At 42.4% G+C, this 16,301-nt stretch overlaps 1 protein-coding gene across 1 annotated transcript; it reads left to right on the top strand.

Moving 5' to 3' along the window:
* The first annotated feature begins 300 nt into the window (after positions 1–300).
* On the top strand, positions 301–16,301 carry STYX (serine/threonine/tyrosine interacting protein). The gene is made up of 11 exons (XM_054286910.1): positions 301–494; positions 10,553–10,585; positions 11,382–11,435; positions 12,573–12,670; positions 13,008–13,068; positions 13,788–13,824; positions 14,354–14,393; positions 14,476–14,526; positions 15,020–15,092; positions 15,562–15,655; positions 15,817–16,301. Exons 1-11 carry the CDS (start codon positions 438–440, stop codon positions 15,888–15,890), a joined length of 672 nt encoding a protein of 223 aa, XP_054142885.1. The 5' UTR covers positions 301–437; the 3' UTR covers positions 15,891–16,301.

Genomic DNA, 16,301 nt, shown 5'->3' with positions numbered 1-16,301 from the left:
CCGCTAACAGCCGAAGCGGCCATTACTGAAACTTTGGGGTAAATTACCCCGAATTTAGGGCTTGCGAGCAGATTCATTAAACGAACGGCAGCGGCAGGTGCCCGTGAGGGGAGGGCAGAGCGCTGAGGGCGGAGCGGGGCGGAGCGGGGCGGGGGCCGGGGGAGCGGGGCCCGGGGGCGGGCGGGAGGCTGGGAGGAGGTGGGGGAGGAGGAGGAGGAAGAGGAGGGGGCGGAGGAAGAGGTGGGAAGAGGAGGAGGAGGAGGGAAGAAGAGGTGGCAGCAGCAGCATGGCGGCCGGGCGCGAGCGGCTGAGCGCGCCGCCGCCGCCTCCTCCTCCGTCGCCTCCATCTCCTGCCGCTCCCGAGCCGGAGCCCGCGGCCCCGCTGCCCAAATAGCCGCCCTGCCCCGGGTCCTGCCCCGCCCGGACAGCGCCCGGCCATGGAGCTCGCCAAACCGGCCTTCCCCGCGCTGCCGCAGGCCAAGGAGGACTCTGAGGTGAGCGGGAGCTCCGGTCCCGGCCCCCCGCACACGCCCGGCCCGCGGCCCCGCCGGGGATTCCCCTCACAGCCCTGCCCGCCCTGCAGTGCCTCCCGCGCCCCTTCCCGCGGCATTCCCGCTGGGATCCATGGCAGGCCGCGGGTCCGTGTCCCGCCCTGTGCTGGTGGCACCCCCTGCGACCACCGGCCGCGTGTCCCCTCCCCTGCTCGCTGCCGGGCTCTGCTCCCTCCATCGCCCTCGCAGCCCCCCGGCCCTCCGGCATCTCCGCTCCCCGGTGCCTCCGGCCTGGAAGCGTCCCACTATCCCAGGTTGCTCCAAGCCCTGTCCAACATGGCCTTGAGCGCTTCCAGGCATGGGGCAGCCACAGCTTCTCTGGGCAGTCTCGCCACCCTGACATTCAGGGAACTGAGCCCCTCCGCTTCATCTCCTTTGGTTTTTACCCACTCCCAGCGGCCCCCACTCTTTTTTGTGCCCCTTTCTGCGTTCGGCGTGTCTCAGCCTGTCTGTGTCCCCCTGCCTCGGTGAGGCCCCGTCCCGGTGTGAGCGGCCCCACAGGAGTTACCTGCGGGTCCCCTCGGGGCTCTCGGTGTCTTCCTCTCCTCCTCACCTCCATCAGGGAAGTTTTTTCACGGAGTTCCAGAGCCAGGACTCCTCTCCGGACCAGGACAGGTGGCAATGTGCGCTCGGGCTCTCAGTGCGGTGTCACAGGAGCGCGGTGTCTGATTTCTGAACTTGGCTGAACTCCCCGGCGCTGACCCTGGACGCTGCTGATTTGTTTTTGTGTGTCACAAACGTCCCTCAGTGTTCTCCCCCCTTTGGTGGCCTCAAATATTTAATGTGAAATGTCACAGCCTGCATGAGGGAAGCTGAGAGTGTCTGAGCTCTTCTGGCGTCTGTAGATTGTCATATTTCTAAACATCAGCATTTATTTCTGTTTGAACAGCATTGCTCAATGCTCTAAACTACCTGAAATATGGGAGTGACTCTTTTTGCTCTGTTTTTGTTGTCAGGATTTAATGCTCCCCATCACTTCAGAGCTCTGGAGGTGTTACAAGTCATGTAGTTGTTCTCACAAAGTTGTAATCACTTTGTATCTCAGCACAAATCATCTGCCACCCTGTGAGCTTTATAATTTGTTTGTTTTTAAATATCTTTTCTTTCCGGAGAAACCAATCGTGTTCTCCACAGTTTTGTTAACTGAATCAGCCTGGGTGGCTTTTCATCTAAAATGGCTAAAGAGGAATGTGGGGTTAAAATAAAAATGAAACCAGAGCTCAGTGCCAGTCTAACAACTCTTAACTGATGAAAACTGAGATTGTAGTACAGTGTCTTTCAGAGTAGCTTTTACGTTTGTCTTTTTGCATGGGCTGTAAATAATATAGTTTGTAGTGTGTTAGAACTTCACATAGTGGGGATTTTCAAGAACTGATTTTAAAAACTGTAAGAATTTCTTTTCAATACGCTGCATTTGTGTCTGACCTGATCTAAATACAAGATCATGTCAACAAATTCTGAGCTCTGATAGAAGACGATAAACAGTTGGAGCATGTGGAGGAAACAGGAAAGTGAAAGCCAGTGGTGAGTGTCAAAGTTCTTGTAGAGGTCACTCATTAAAAGCAAAGTATAGGAGACTTCAGCCCAGTCCTTAGGAAAAGCAAACTGAGGAAATTAAAATCATCCAGCCCACAAAATGTGGATTTTCCTGGACAGCAGAAGATGCTCTTGTGCATTGCTGCTCTTTAATGAACAGTAATCCCTCACATTTTGGGAAGTTGGTGATGATGGTTTAATGCTGGCTTGGCAGATTTGATTTCCAGATACTGGGAAGGGGAGGAGGGAGAGCTTGGGGAATCCCTGCTGCCCAAAAGTGCAGATTTGTCACTTCTCTAACTCGCTCCCAGTGCCACCCCCAGCTCCCTTCTCTGAGCTGACACTCCTAACCATGTCACAGCTTTAATAATCTTAATAATAATTAAAAATAAAGCCAGATCTGCACAGCATCCCATCCCTTCCTGGCACAAGGAGCGGTGTTGAGGGGAGAGCAGCCTGGATTGATGGGGGCAGGCTGCAGGGATGGGCTCTGATAAATAAATAGGTCACTTTTCCAGCCTGGATGTTGTTTGTCCTGTCCCTAATCCATACTGTGGTGGTTGGGATTGCTGCATTTCTAAACCTCTCTTGGCTCTTGATACTTCTGGGAGCTTGGGAAATGCCAGAAAACCTGGAACTCATCATTCTGGCAAAGCTTTTCTGAGAATGTCTGTGAACTGTGTGTTCTTTTGCAGTCTGGTGATGGTGAATATCTCAGTTTTGTGAGTAATAGTGATTATATGTGATGTGGAACCATTTCTAAGCTTAGATTTTTTTTTTTTCCTAAAATCACATTTTCTAAGGTCAGGTCTCAAACTTTCTTTAATTTGAGAAGTTCTGTGTTACATGTTTATACTGGGAGGAAAAATATGGCTAAAAACCCATTAAAAAGGGTCAGGTTAATAACAATTAGTACATGTTGGCTTATTAGTACTTCTGGAAATAAGGTCAGTAAGGACTGGAATAATTGAAGGAATTTAACAGAAATTATTTTCCCATTTAATTTTAAACAAAACAAAAAGGACAAGGATATATATATATATATATATAAAATGAGAACACAGCAACAATTACCAGTTTATTTCTTTGTTAAAGCATATTTGCTTGCAATCAGGCTGAGCAAACCAAGTATTCATGATGTACTTGGATTTATTTTTTTTAGGACTCTCCATGGGTTTTATAATTAAATTAGCAGCCTATTGACTAAGCAGACATATTTGCCTTTTTATTATGCATAAAAGCTGAATTCTTTTTTAGCCCATGGAGTTTTTTTAAAAAAGAAATTTACATTTTTGACAGCTATATTTAGTCTGAAATGCTAATGTATTTCTGACTGCTTTTTTTTTAACTATGAAGTGATGCAGCCCATCTAAAGGTGGAACAAATCTATTAAACTTTTTTTTACTCTCACTTTTGATAGGCAACACAAACAAACCCCTTAAAACAGCTTTTCCCCTCCTCTGCAGACTCTTTAAAATAAGTAGGAAGCCTGTATCATTAGAATGATTTTACCTGCCCACATAACAGAGCCCAAAAAATGGAGAACAAATGCAGTGTTGTGCTGGGAGATGGAAATCAGGTGCCAGATTTGATCGCAGCTCAGTGGGATTGTGGGGTAAGAATGATGTGCAGTATCACTGTTCATTGGATGTTACTGCCATTGTCTGTGCATTAAACCACACAGACATGAGATAGAAGGAAATGTGTAAGAGTTGAAGGTCTGGGCAAGTGGAAGATGGAGAAGGAAATGTGTAAGTGTCAAAGGTCTGAGCAAGTGATGGATGGAGCTTTAAGTGACTAAAGTGAAAAGGGGGGATCCTGCAGCTCTGTTATATAGGGCCTGGATTCAGTGGTCCAGTGTGGGGATGTGATGAAGGCATGATGGGTATTGCTTGTAATTTTGGGGAAACAGATGGAAATTTTGTATGAATAATGCATGATGTGTTGTAGTATGTTGATGATATGGGGATAAGGGGTGGAATGTCCTGGGGTGACGTTATGATGCTTTCATCATCATTCATTCATCTGTTCTGTGCCTTTAAGACTGGCTCTGAAGGGTGGAAGTTCGTTTGGGTTTCCCTTATCAGGGACACAGAGACGGGCAGTACATAGGGCTGTTTTTCACTTCTAGCTCGCAGCTTGCTGCTTTTGCTTGCTTGCTTTTCTGCTCTTGCTTCTGCTCTCGCTTTTGCTTCTGCTTATTAGCTAGTTTAGCTAAACACCCCAGGACAGATCCTCTCAGAGTGCTTTGCATAAATCAGAGCAGTGCTCTGTGCAGCTGGGTTCAGCAGGCTCTCACTCCTGGGGAATTTGTGCTCCCATCCAGGGGAGGCCTGCTGGGCTCCACACAGGCACAGTTTGTGGGATTTGGGAGTTAAGGCATGTTTGGGTTGTTTCAGCTGAGTGAGGATTGGCTCAGCATAGCCCAACTCAGGAATTAAATAAAGGAGGGGCGTGATAAGGCCATTCCTGCAGCATTAGGAACAATTGTGATATTCTGTGTGAGTGTGGCACTCAGGCACTTGGAGTGCCTAACCCTGACCCTTTGTGCTTCCTGTCAGCTCAAGGATTCTGCCCCACTGCTTTATTTCCAATTTTATTGGGAAAAAATTGTATGATGGAAGTTCTTAGCAGAGCTGCTGATCCTGTGTGCTGATGGTATTTAACGAGGTGCCTTTAGGACCAGTGTTAGAGAATGGGACAAATAGGAATTTTGTTTGTACTTTTCCTTTAGTTTCACCTTTTATCCTTTTCTGTGGCTTGTGCTTCTGTCTGCTAAAATAACATTTATTTCCTTCTTTCCTTGTTGCCCCTCCTTCTTTCCTTGTTGCCCCTCCTTCCTTTCTCCTTCCTTTCTCCTTCCTTTCTCCTTCCTTCCTCCTTCCTTCCTCCTTCCTTCCTCCTTCCTTCCTCCTTCCTTTCTCCTTCCTTTCTCCTTCCTTTCTCCTTCCTTTCTCCTTCCTTTCTCCTTCCGTTGTCTGAGTGCTCCTGACAGACAGAATTCCCAGGAAATCTGCTTCCATCCCTGCTATGTGTGGTGGCCTTGGGATGGAGCAGCTGTGCAAGGGTGGCAATGTCACCTCACCCCTTCTGCTGCCCCTTTCTCCAGCCCTCAGCCACTTTTGGGATAGCAGCGCTGTCCAAACATTCCTTGAGTTCTGCTCATGGCAGTGCCATGCTCTCACTTTCAGGGAATTCAAGGATTTGGTTTAATTCTGTGTATTTTATTGACTTCTACCTGGGGAAAAAATATCTATATAATTGAGCCTGCACTGGTCAGGTAGTTGCACTAAATGATTGTTATAGGTTCCTTCCAATTGAAATAATTCTATTTGTACAATAACCCCCATATTTTTAATAGAACTGTCCAAGAACATGAAGCCTGACTGAAACTGGAGACACAACCTTTCACTTCATTCCTGTTTGTAGATAATTTTGAGACTCTTTAAGTACCACGTTTCACACTGATAGATGTGACAGGTTTCACTGATACTCACATATTTTCCTTTTCAGTACCTCATTTAGTTTGTCTCCTTTCTTATTAAAAATGGGAAATGAGTGTGCTCTGCTACTGCTTTATTATTCAGGATTTCTCCTGCAATTGTTCCATTTTACAAATACTGATTTAGATTTTTGTTCTTTGATGATAACATCCCTCTCCCCCACTTTGTTGGGCCGTGTGAAATAATGTGTAAAATGCTTTCAAAGCCAAGGTGTGATCTCATTTGTGAGTGTGTGAATGACCCTTAAAGCTGCCTGGGAGTGAAAGCCTTTGTGTGGAGCCAGCCCCATCCGAGCTGCAGGCGGATGATGGGATGATGCTGCTGCTGGCAGTCGATGCCATCCTGCCCTCTCTGACAGAGTCAGGCTGTAACCTGAATTCTGATATAGCACAGTCAGGCTGCCATCTGAATTCTGATATAGCACAATCAGGCTGTAATTTGAATTCTGATATAACACAGTCAATCTGAATTCTGATATAGCACAGTCAGGCTGTCATCTGAATTCTGATATAGCACAGTCAGGCTGTATTTTGAATTCTGATATAGCACAGTCAGGCTGTCATCTGAATTCTGATATAGCACAGTCAGGCTGTCATCTGAATTCTGATATAGCACAGTCAGGCTGTAATTTGAATTCTGAGATAACACAGGCTGTCATCTGAATTCTGATATAACACAGTCAGGCTGTAATTTGAATTCTGATATAACACAGTCTGTAATCTGAATTCTGATATAACACAATCAGACTGTAACTTGAATTCTGATATAACACAGGCTGTAATCTGAATTCTGGTATAGCACAGTCAGGCTGTATTTTGAATTCTGATATAGCACAGTCGGGCTGTAATTTGAATTCTGATATAGCACAGTCAGGCTGTCATCTGAATTCTGGTATAACACAGGCTGTAATTTGAATTCTGATATAACACAGTCAAACTGAATTCTGGTATAGCACAGTCAGGCTGTAATCTGAATTCTGATATAACACAGGCTGAATTTGAACTCTGATATAGCACAGTCAGGCTGTAATTTGAATTCTGATATAACACAGTCAGGTTGTAATTTAAATTCTGATATAACACAGGCTGAATTTGAATTCGGATATATAACACAGGCTGTCATCTGAATTCTGATATAGCCCAGTCAGGCTGTAACTTGAATTCTGATATAACACGATCGGGCTGCAGTTTGAATTCTGATATAACACAGGGTGTAACTTGAATTCTGATATAGCACAGTCAGACTCTAATCTGAATTCTGATATAGCACAGTCAGACTGTAATCTGAATTCTGGTATAACACATCAGGCTGTAATTTGAATTTCCTGTGCAGTGTTCAAGGCAGAGCCAGGAGCTGCCTTGGCCAGAGCAGATGAGGAGCTGGGGCAGGTCAGAGCCCCAGCTGTGCTGCTGTAACAGTTTCTGCTGCTCCAGCTTCACAACTTTTGGGAGAACCTTGTAGCAGCTTTGGAGGAGAGGCTTGGAGTGTTACAGGGAAACAGCTTCAGGCAGGAGGAGTCTCACAGCCCTGGGTTCTGAGGTGCGCAGTGCATCATGCAGGAGTCCTGCTGGGGTGGAGTGTGATGGGCAGAGGGAAGTGATGCTATAAATCAACAACAAAATCTGTCTGGGAGTTGGGAAAGGGTTGGGGACCTGGAGTGGGCAGGGGGGGTTTACTGGGAGCTCTGTGCAGCTTTTCCAAAGGATTTGGGGTCTGGGAAGCAGGAGGAGTTATTGCAGGGGGTGGGTGATGCTGAGCAGGTGAAAAACAGCAGTGAAAATCAAGAAGAGACTTCCTGAGGTCTTCTCTAACTCCTGGTAGGATTTCTCCTCCTGGTGATTTTTGCAGCATCTCTGAGAGCCTCTCCCTCACCTGGGCCAGCCTGTGCTTTGCAGGCTCTGCTAATTACAGGGGGCTGTAACCATCCACACTGGGCTCGATTTCAGCCAGAGCTGAGCTCTGACAGACACTGGGGCTGTGCCTTTTGTGTGTGAGAATCAGATGGGTCTGCAGGCTTCAGCTGGGGCCAGCTGTGTCACGTGCATCCATGGCACTGCATTCCCTCTGCACAGCCACATGCAGGTTGGCTGGAGTGTTTAAAAACCCTCTTTGCTTTGCTACACACTCTCCATGTCAGGGCTGCCAAACTCATTTGAAAATCATAAGATAAATTTTTTAGATTAAGGGCATCGTTACAAAAAAATTCCACATCACTTTTTTTGCCATTAAACTGTTCTAAGGAAGAGCAGGTTGTGGCAAAATATGGGCAAAATAGCCCAAATTTTTGGCAGAGCTAACAGATATTGGATACCAAAAGCTCTTTGTAGTGTGGACAAGTCTCAGCTATTAATTCATATTAATTTCAAGTCTTACCTATTAATTCATAACTTCTATTATTTCAGCTGGAAATTGGATGGGGAAGGAAGAGTTTGGAATGTGCTTTATTCACCCTCTCCTGGAGATAATTTTTAAAACTTTGGAATTCTAAGGATTATATTTTTCCACTCCATCTCTTTGGTGTCTTGCAAATATTGATGAATGAGACTTCCAGTGAGTTGTCACTTGTTCTGGAGAATTTCCCAAATCCCTGTTCTCCCCTCCACCTCTGGCATCACCCTTTGTTTTCTTAGCAAAATTCTTGCATTTGATCTGATCAAAAGAGAAGCTTGCAGTTGGTTTTTGTCTGCTTGTGCTGCAGACAGTGTGGAAAACCTGGCTGCTGAATGAATTCCTTAAAATGGAACCTGTGCTTGGCTTCAGTCTCCAGTAATAGATTGGGATTTTTACATAACTTTGCATAACATTTGAATAATCTGGCATTGTTGGTTTTGAGAGCCTCCAAGGGCTGTCAGCAGTCACCAAAATCATTCTTTCAGTAGTTTGTGTACTTGTTTCAGATTAAATGTTTTCCTTAAACACTCTATCAGAGTTATTTTGCAGACTAAATCCCATTGGAAACTGTTGCATTGCTCAATTCTCACCTCTTTATTTTGCACAGTTTACAGCTGTTGGGGCTAAAAATTTCCTGCTTCTGGTGCTTTTAAAGGAACATTTCCAATGTGTTGTTAAGCCAAAATAGTGATGAATTTGTGTTTTCATTGTGCTCCAGATTAAGATTTCTAAATTCTACAAACAGTAAGAAAGTGTTTGTATATTCCTGGAGTGCAGTTTAAGCTTTTCAGAGTTTATTGCCCTTAGGCTTGGTTTTAGACTTGGACAAACTGGGGTTTTCTGGCTTTTTGGGGTGAGTGATGTTTTTGTGTACAGAGCAAGCCAGCAGGGCTGTGCTGAACCCTCTCAGGTCCCCTTTAAAGGACCCAGTTCTGTAAATATCATCCTTTTGTCACAGCATTTCTCCTTTCTGCTTCCAGCAGTTTATTATTCCAGCTGGAACATGCAGAAGTCATTTAGCTACTTGTGTGTCTTCAGCAAAGCCCATTTTGTGCATTTTATTTCCCTGTTTGTGCTGCCACTTTAGGTGCTATCCAAAGGATTTTCTGGAGTGGCTTAATGTTTGTTTGCTTGCTTTTCCAGAATAACTTCACTGATACTAAAATCCTTCTTAATTCCACGAGCAAGAGCTGGAAAATCCTCCCTGTGCACTGTGGGGGTGTCTGAGGGAAGCACAGGATTTTTGTTGTGCTGGTAAAAAGAGGTTTAATGTGAATTTCATGCTACTGGGACAAGTGCAGGTGCTCAGGTGAGCAGTGCTGCAGTTTGAGGGATCCTCCCTGCTGGAATCCAGACCTCCCTTCCCAGCTGGAATATTTCATGTTTAACTCATCAGCACATAGGGGAAGTGTTTTCTTAGCTGTGAATCAAACAACAGAGTTATGTAAATAAATGGATGCAGTCTATTGGATATGTTTGACTATTCCTTTTATTTTTTTTACCTCCAGATGGTAGCTGGGATCTCAGCTCCAACTCCTTCATGTGTGAGGGTCAAGGAATGAGTAAGAGGCTGTTAATAGAGGCCAGTGGGAGTTGTAGGCAAGGAAAGACAGGAATAGTCTCTGCCTGAGCAGTTTCTGTTCAGCTCTAGAGCTGCAGAGGATGGAAATGCTGATCCTGGTGTTTGCTGTGGTCAGCTGGGAATGGGGAATGGGAGCTGAGCCCCACTCCCAGCTGAATCCCCCATTCCCCATTCCCATTCAGCTGGGGGTCTGGGGAAGGGGTAAATGCCCAGCAGGATCATGGGCAGAGTGTTTTATTTACTGTGTGAGGGGTCAATAAAACTCCTGCTGCTCTCTGCTCTCTGCCTGAGCAGTTCCTGTCCAGCTCTAGAGCTGCAGAGGATGGAAATGCTGATCCTGGTGTTTGCTGTGGTCAGCTGGGAATGGGGAATGGGAGCTGAGCCCTCCCAGCTCTGGGCTGTAAATGCCCAGCAGGATCATGGGCAGAGTGTTTTATTTACTGAGTGAGGAGTAAATAAAACTCCTCACGCTTTACTCTGGGTTGGAGTAGTAAACCATTTTACTAAGGGCTTGCTGTGGTCATGGAGAGCACAAATTTCTGGAATTGTTTGAGCTGAATCCTGAATATTCAGAGTGGATTAGGTGAGGCAATGTGGATTTTAAGGGAGTCACCTGCTCTGCTTCTTATCTCCTGTTGTTTCAGTGGCTGCAGGAATGCACCAGCCAAAGGAATTCCTTTGCTTCTCTTACCAGTACAGAATGTTCTAAAGCTTTTTTTCCTTTCTCTTTTTTCCCCTCCTCACTTCAGAGAGAAGTTTCTCAGCAGAAAGCTGAGGTGTGGATAAGCTGATAAGGATCTTTTCCAGCCTTAAGGATTTTTTGTAGAATACTTGAGGTTTCTTCACATGAACTTTCCAAGTAGTGTTCCTTGCACTTGGAAAGGTAGCAGGGAGCTTCTGCAGAACTTGTGATTATTTTCTATAAAATGCACATGCACATCTCTGCTTTTCTCTGTTGTATATATAATTATTTTTAATTTTTTTTCAAGGATTGGACCTATCCCATGAGGAGAGAGATGCAGGTAGGACACTTTTATTTACTGTGTGAGGCAAAACCCATGGAGCATTTAATGAGGAGAAAAAAGAGCTGGTGTCAAAATCACTCTTTACCCATAAAGTGTCAGACAGCACCATGGGAGACAGAATTAATTAGCTAATTAAAGTGAGGATTTGCCAGCTTGGAATACAGGTGTGTTTGCATCTCTGTGGTGCAGGTACTAAACAGAAATCCCCCAAATATTAAATTTTAGTCTTTCTGAATGTCTTTTGATGATTGCTAAAGCTTTGCCTTCTACCTTAGGCTTGGAAGTGTTCTCCAGTGGGATGGAAAATTAAAATTTTCCTGTCATGGTGTCAATCAAAAATCTTTGCACCAGATAAGATCTGCACACCTGCATATCTTCATTGGTGGGGAGATAAATGGTTCAAAACTGATCTTTTCCCACTGCTAGGCCAAGCTTGAGGAATTTCCATGTGTGTATCTCTTCTCATCAGAGCAATTTGGAATTAATTACAAGGCAGGATAACAAACCAAGTTGAGAGTTCCCTTCCCTTGATCTGGGGCTGGGTGAGATGCAGGAGTCAAGCTGAGCTTAATCCAAGTCAAGGACTTTGTTCCTGCTCCAGAACAAGATCCCCAGCACCAAGATCATGTTTCTCTTATCCTGCCAAACCATTTTTTTTTCCTTGTCCTGATATAAATGACATTGATTACACATTTCAGGAATATGTAAATGATTTGTGTCCACGTTCTGAGTCAGTGAAATGTGTTATTTCCAATCATCTGGAGTTGGTATTAAATGTCTGTTCTTCTCCTAGGAAATCTTACCTGGGTTATTTTTAGGCCCATATTCTTCAGCTATGAAAAGCAAGGTATGATTTTCAGAATATTCTCTCCCAGGGAAGCTTTGCTGTGGTGATTTGATTTGTTACTGTGGAGATCTGCTCTGTGTGTCTATAGAGGTGTAAATTTGGTTGCAGTTCTCAACTGGAATGTGAAAAATGCCAAAGTGGAATTAATATTTATTAATAATAATTAAGTGCTGCATTTATGGGATGGTCTGAGCTATTTGTATTAAAATTGAGTCTTAAATATAATTTTTCTTAGAGAATTTAAGCTATTTGAGACACTTCACCAGTTCTTATTTCCTTTGCTGAAGTGTTGCAAGATCTGTCACAACTGGGAACTCACACACAGACATTAAAACAAGGAAAATTAAATTCCAATGAAGTCAAGCACTGCTCAGGCACAGCTTGGCTCTGCAAATTTGCCTCATGGTTTAAATGATCTGATTTGCATGGTCTGGTTCCAGCAAGAACCCAATGCTGGCTGCAAATTCCTCTCTCATGTAGGGACTTGAAAATTCAGGTAGAGTGAAAGGTGGGGAGAGACAAACAACTTCATTGAATGCCTTCCTCTTTTGTCACTTTATCTTTTGGAAAAACAACATTTTTACACTCTGAATTCCAGAAAACCAGCTCAGATTTTCCTTGATATAGCCCTGTTTTGTATCTAAGTACAGATTTTCTTCTTATTGCTATTTATATATTTATTATCTATATTATTCCATTTCTATATTATTCCATTTCTATATTATTCCATTTCTATATTATTCCATTTCTATATTATTCCATTTCTATATTATTCCATTTCTATATTATTCCATTTCTATATTATTCCATTTCTATATTATTCCATTTCTATATTATTCCATTTCTATATTATTCCATTTCTATATTACTCCATTTCTATATTACTCCATTTCTATATTACTCCATTTCTATATTATTCCATTTCTATATTATTCCATTTCTATATTATTCCATTTCTATATTACTCCATTTCTATATTACTCCATTTCTATATTATGTGTAATCTAGTATAATATAGTAATATATATTACTAGTCTATTTCAGCTTTTCTTTGTGTTTTTAATAATTATTATTTCTTTATCTATTACTGTCTAATAGATGTATCTGTAATTAAAATATTTTTTTCTTTCTCCACAGCTACCTATACTCCAGAAACATGGAATAACCCATGTAATATGCATACGGCAGAACATTGAAGCAAATTTTATTAAACCAAACTTCCAGCAGTTATTTAGGTGAGAAGTGACCAAGATTCCTTTTTGTGTGTGTGTGTGTGTTCTTTCCAAATATTTTCACTTTGTCAGAATTATTTGAAAAATGTGCTGAGGTGCAGAAAGACTTGAAATCCAAACCATGAATTTTATTCATCCTGAAGGAGTCTGCAGATGAGATTTGTGCATAGTTTGCAGTAAGTGGTTTTAGTTTTCAGTGATTTCTGAGAGGTGGAATCTGTTCTGGACTGAATTTGTGGAGTTCAGAGCAGGAATTAAAGGTTGTGCAGATTCCCTCCTGCAGGGGAGGGGCTGCAGCAGCTCTGTGGTGTTGTGAACTCACAGGGAATTTTCATTGCAGGTATTTAGTCTTGGATATTGCAGATAATCCAGTGGAGAATATAATCCGATTTTTCCCTATGGTGAGTACATGGCTTGGGAAGGGAAATCCCCAGGAGATTTCTGAACTAACAAATGCCAGTTGGACATTTGGGATACTCAGCCTCAGGCACCTGCAAGTGCTGCCAGCTCCTGACTTTATTATTGACACTTTAATAAGTGTAATTAACTACTTTTTAATTGGAGTTGTACGAGCTGCTTCTTGTTATGGTATCAAAAAAAAAGAAATAAAAATTAAAAAAAGGTGGCCTCAAAACAGAGATTTGATCATGGGAGAATTCTGGAGCCCTTGACGTGAGGGAAACTTTAATTTGAGCCCAAGAATACTTATATTTCTTGTATCAAATTCAAAGTAATAGCTAAGTTTTACAGTTTGCTGCAGAGGAATTAAAAAGTAACTTGTAAATTAAACAATGCCCATTATTGGACAAACCCCTGGTTTTGAGCTGTGGGGTTTTATCTTTTTTTTAGGCCAGTTTGCAGCTGAACAAAAGGATTTTATTCCTTCTTCCACCAAAAAACTCAAAAGTGCCTTCATTGTTTTTGCACTGATAATTTTAGGAATAATTTAAAGTACAAAAAAAATACAAATGTCCAGTTGAAGTGGGGTTTAAGTCTGCATAAAGGTGCATTATTGTCACTGATATAAAAATGATACCCAGTTTAGGTGTTACTACAACTTGCACTAAAAATAATCTGAAAGTTTGAGTCTTGTTTGTTGTTTTTTTTTTTTTCTTTTCAGACTAAAGAATTTATTGATGGAAGTTTACAAAGTGGAGGTAAAATTATATTAACTTTCCCCTCATAAAATTTAACTTTGGGGTATGGATTAGAGGCTCTTAAATAAGAGCTTTTCTTAAATTTGGGGGGTTTATTATGCTTGATTTGAACTCTGTTAGACAAATTCAGAGCAAAGTATTCTTTCATTTACCTCTAACTGGAAAATCAACCTCTGGGGTTTGGGGTTTTTTCATGAAACTCAGCTGAGTTCTGAGCATGAGGTTTTCTTGTCCCCTCTCAAGTGCAGGGCCTGGAATCTGCATTGTGGCCATTCTGTGCCCCAGAATCCTCCCAGGAGCAGCAGTCCCAGTTCTGGATCCCAGAGTGCAGTCAGAAATTCAGGGTGAAGGAAGACAACACTGTTTTATTTTTATTTGCAGTCAGAAATTCAGGGTGAAGGAAGACAACACTGTTTCATTTGGGAGTGCCTTGCTGCTGCCTGCTTCTCCATAACAAAGGAAAACATTTCAAAGAATTTTCCTCAGTTTATACAAATATGGTTAATTTGGTTTTTCTTTTCCTTCTCAGGAAAAGTTCTTGTCCATGGGAATGCAGGGATTTCTAGAAGGTAGGAAATGATCCACCCTGATATAAATATTTTTAAACAATTGAAAGGTATTTTTCTAACTTTTATATTTATTTTTTTCCAGTGCTGCCTTAGTTATTGCATACATAATGGAAACATTTGGGGTGAAGTACAGGTAAGAAAAGTTATTCAGGTTTTAATGAAATAATAATAAATTAAATAATAAAATAAATTAAATCATCATAAAAAAATAATGATTTTGGAGGGATCAGAAACTGTTGTGCTTTCACTCAGTCTCAGTGCCTTACCCAAGGCTTTACCAGGAGCTGATTATTCCATTTTCCTTTATTGCAGTTGTGTTTTACACCCTTTTTTTTATAAGAATCAGGCACCTGCTGCTCTGGGAATTTCCATCCATGGATAAAACCTTGGGAGAGCCCCAGGGGCTGTTCTGAGCCTGTGCTGAACAGGAAAGTGAGCTGAGCACTGGGGTGGGCACACAGAATGGTACAGCTGCTGCTCCCTGCTTTGGCCAAGCAATTTCTGTTGTAAAACCAGTTCTGGGGAAGGTTTAGAGGTTCTGTAGTGCTGAAAATTTGATAATCTGAAGGAAAGCTCAAACCACAGAGACTTTGATATATTTTAAGTGGTTTTTTTCTCTTTTTAAGGGATGCATTTACTTATGTCCAAGAAAGAAGATTCTGTATTAATCCTAATGCTGGATTTGTCCATCAACTTCAGGTGACTTTTTTTAAATTCTTGATCATAACTGAAAAGTCATTTAATGAATCATCTTCCTGCCAAATAGATATTTACACAAATATGCTTCAAAGAAATGTCAGGAGCTGGAGGAAAGCTTGGGAGGAAGATGAGTGGGCACCTCAGTTCCTTAGAGTTAAGCTTTGGACAAAGCAAATCCAGGAATGGAGGAGAAATAAAAATTCTGGTTTGTGCAGTGATTGAGAGGCTCTGAAATGTCTTGGCTGGTGCTGAAGGAGCTGCACAGGAAATGTTTGTTCCTTAAAGCCATTTCTTTAGTCATCCTTGAACTTTTCCTCTGATTTCCTGATGGTTTTTGTCATTCATGTTAAAGCAACAAAGACTTCTCAAATCTGTGCCTGAATATGAGATGCTCCCTGAATTTGCTCTGCTCATCCTTACAAAGCTTTGTGCCAGAGTAATTCCAATCCACATTTTTGGCCATTTTTAGGAATATGAAGCCATCTATCTAGCAAAATTAACCATCCAGATGATGTCACCTCTGCAGCTGGAGAGATCCCTCTCAGTCCCACCTGGCAGCACAGGTGAGAAGCTTCTGCTGGGGCTGTGAGGGCATTCCCCAAACCTTTAGCAGCACAATCCCAAACTCTTGGGATTTTGGTGTGCAAGCTGAGTTTAAACTTCATTGTGAAGTGTTTAAATGTCCTGGTTTGCCCTGGCTGAAGCTCCCTCTTTCCTCCTGCAGGAAGTTTGAAGAGGATGCACGAGGAGGATGAAGATCTTGGCACCATGCAGGTGGCGGCAGCACAGAATGGCTGAGGACAAGAACTGCTTGTAGTGAGAATTCCTGCCAAGAAAGGTGAAGAAAACTAGGGAAAAAAAAACCCACACAAAAACCAGAACAAGAATTAATGCAAAACAATGAACACACATAGCTTCTTTTCAATTACATGTTGCTTTCAGATGTAAATCTGCCTCTGCAACACACTAAGCATCATTTTTGAGATGTTGGACTTCTTGAATGAATAGATGGCACTGATTGTTTTACTCCTTTTTTACACTTTACAGTTTTATTCTAAACCAAGATTTTTGGACTTGCAAAGAGGTATTATTGCAATAATGCACTTTTCATACTTGAAATTTCTTTATTTGTATGATATAAAGTTATTACTTTAAACAAAATGCAAGCGGGGGGGGATTTGTTTATAAAGTTATTTGTGTAATTTATAA

The sequence above is a fragment of the Melozone crissalis genome, unplaced genomic scaffold (assembly GCF_028551555.1).
Source record: "Melozone crissalis strain CALT ecotype California unplaced genomic scaffold, PUWL_Pcris_2 ptg000056l_1, whole genome shotgun sequence".
Classification (NCBI taxonomy): Eukaryota; Metazoa; Chordata; class Aves; order Passeriformes; family Passerellidae; genus Melozone; species Melozone crissalis.
Note: the sequence above shows the minus strand (reverse complement) of the source record. Positions and strands in the feature narration are given on the sequence as shown.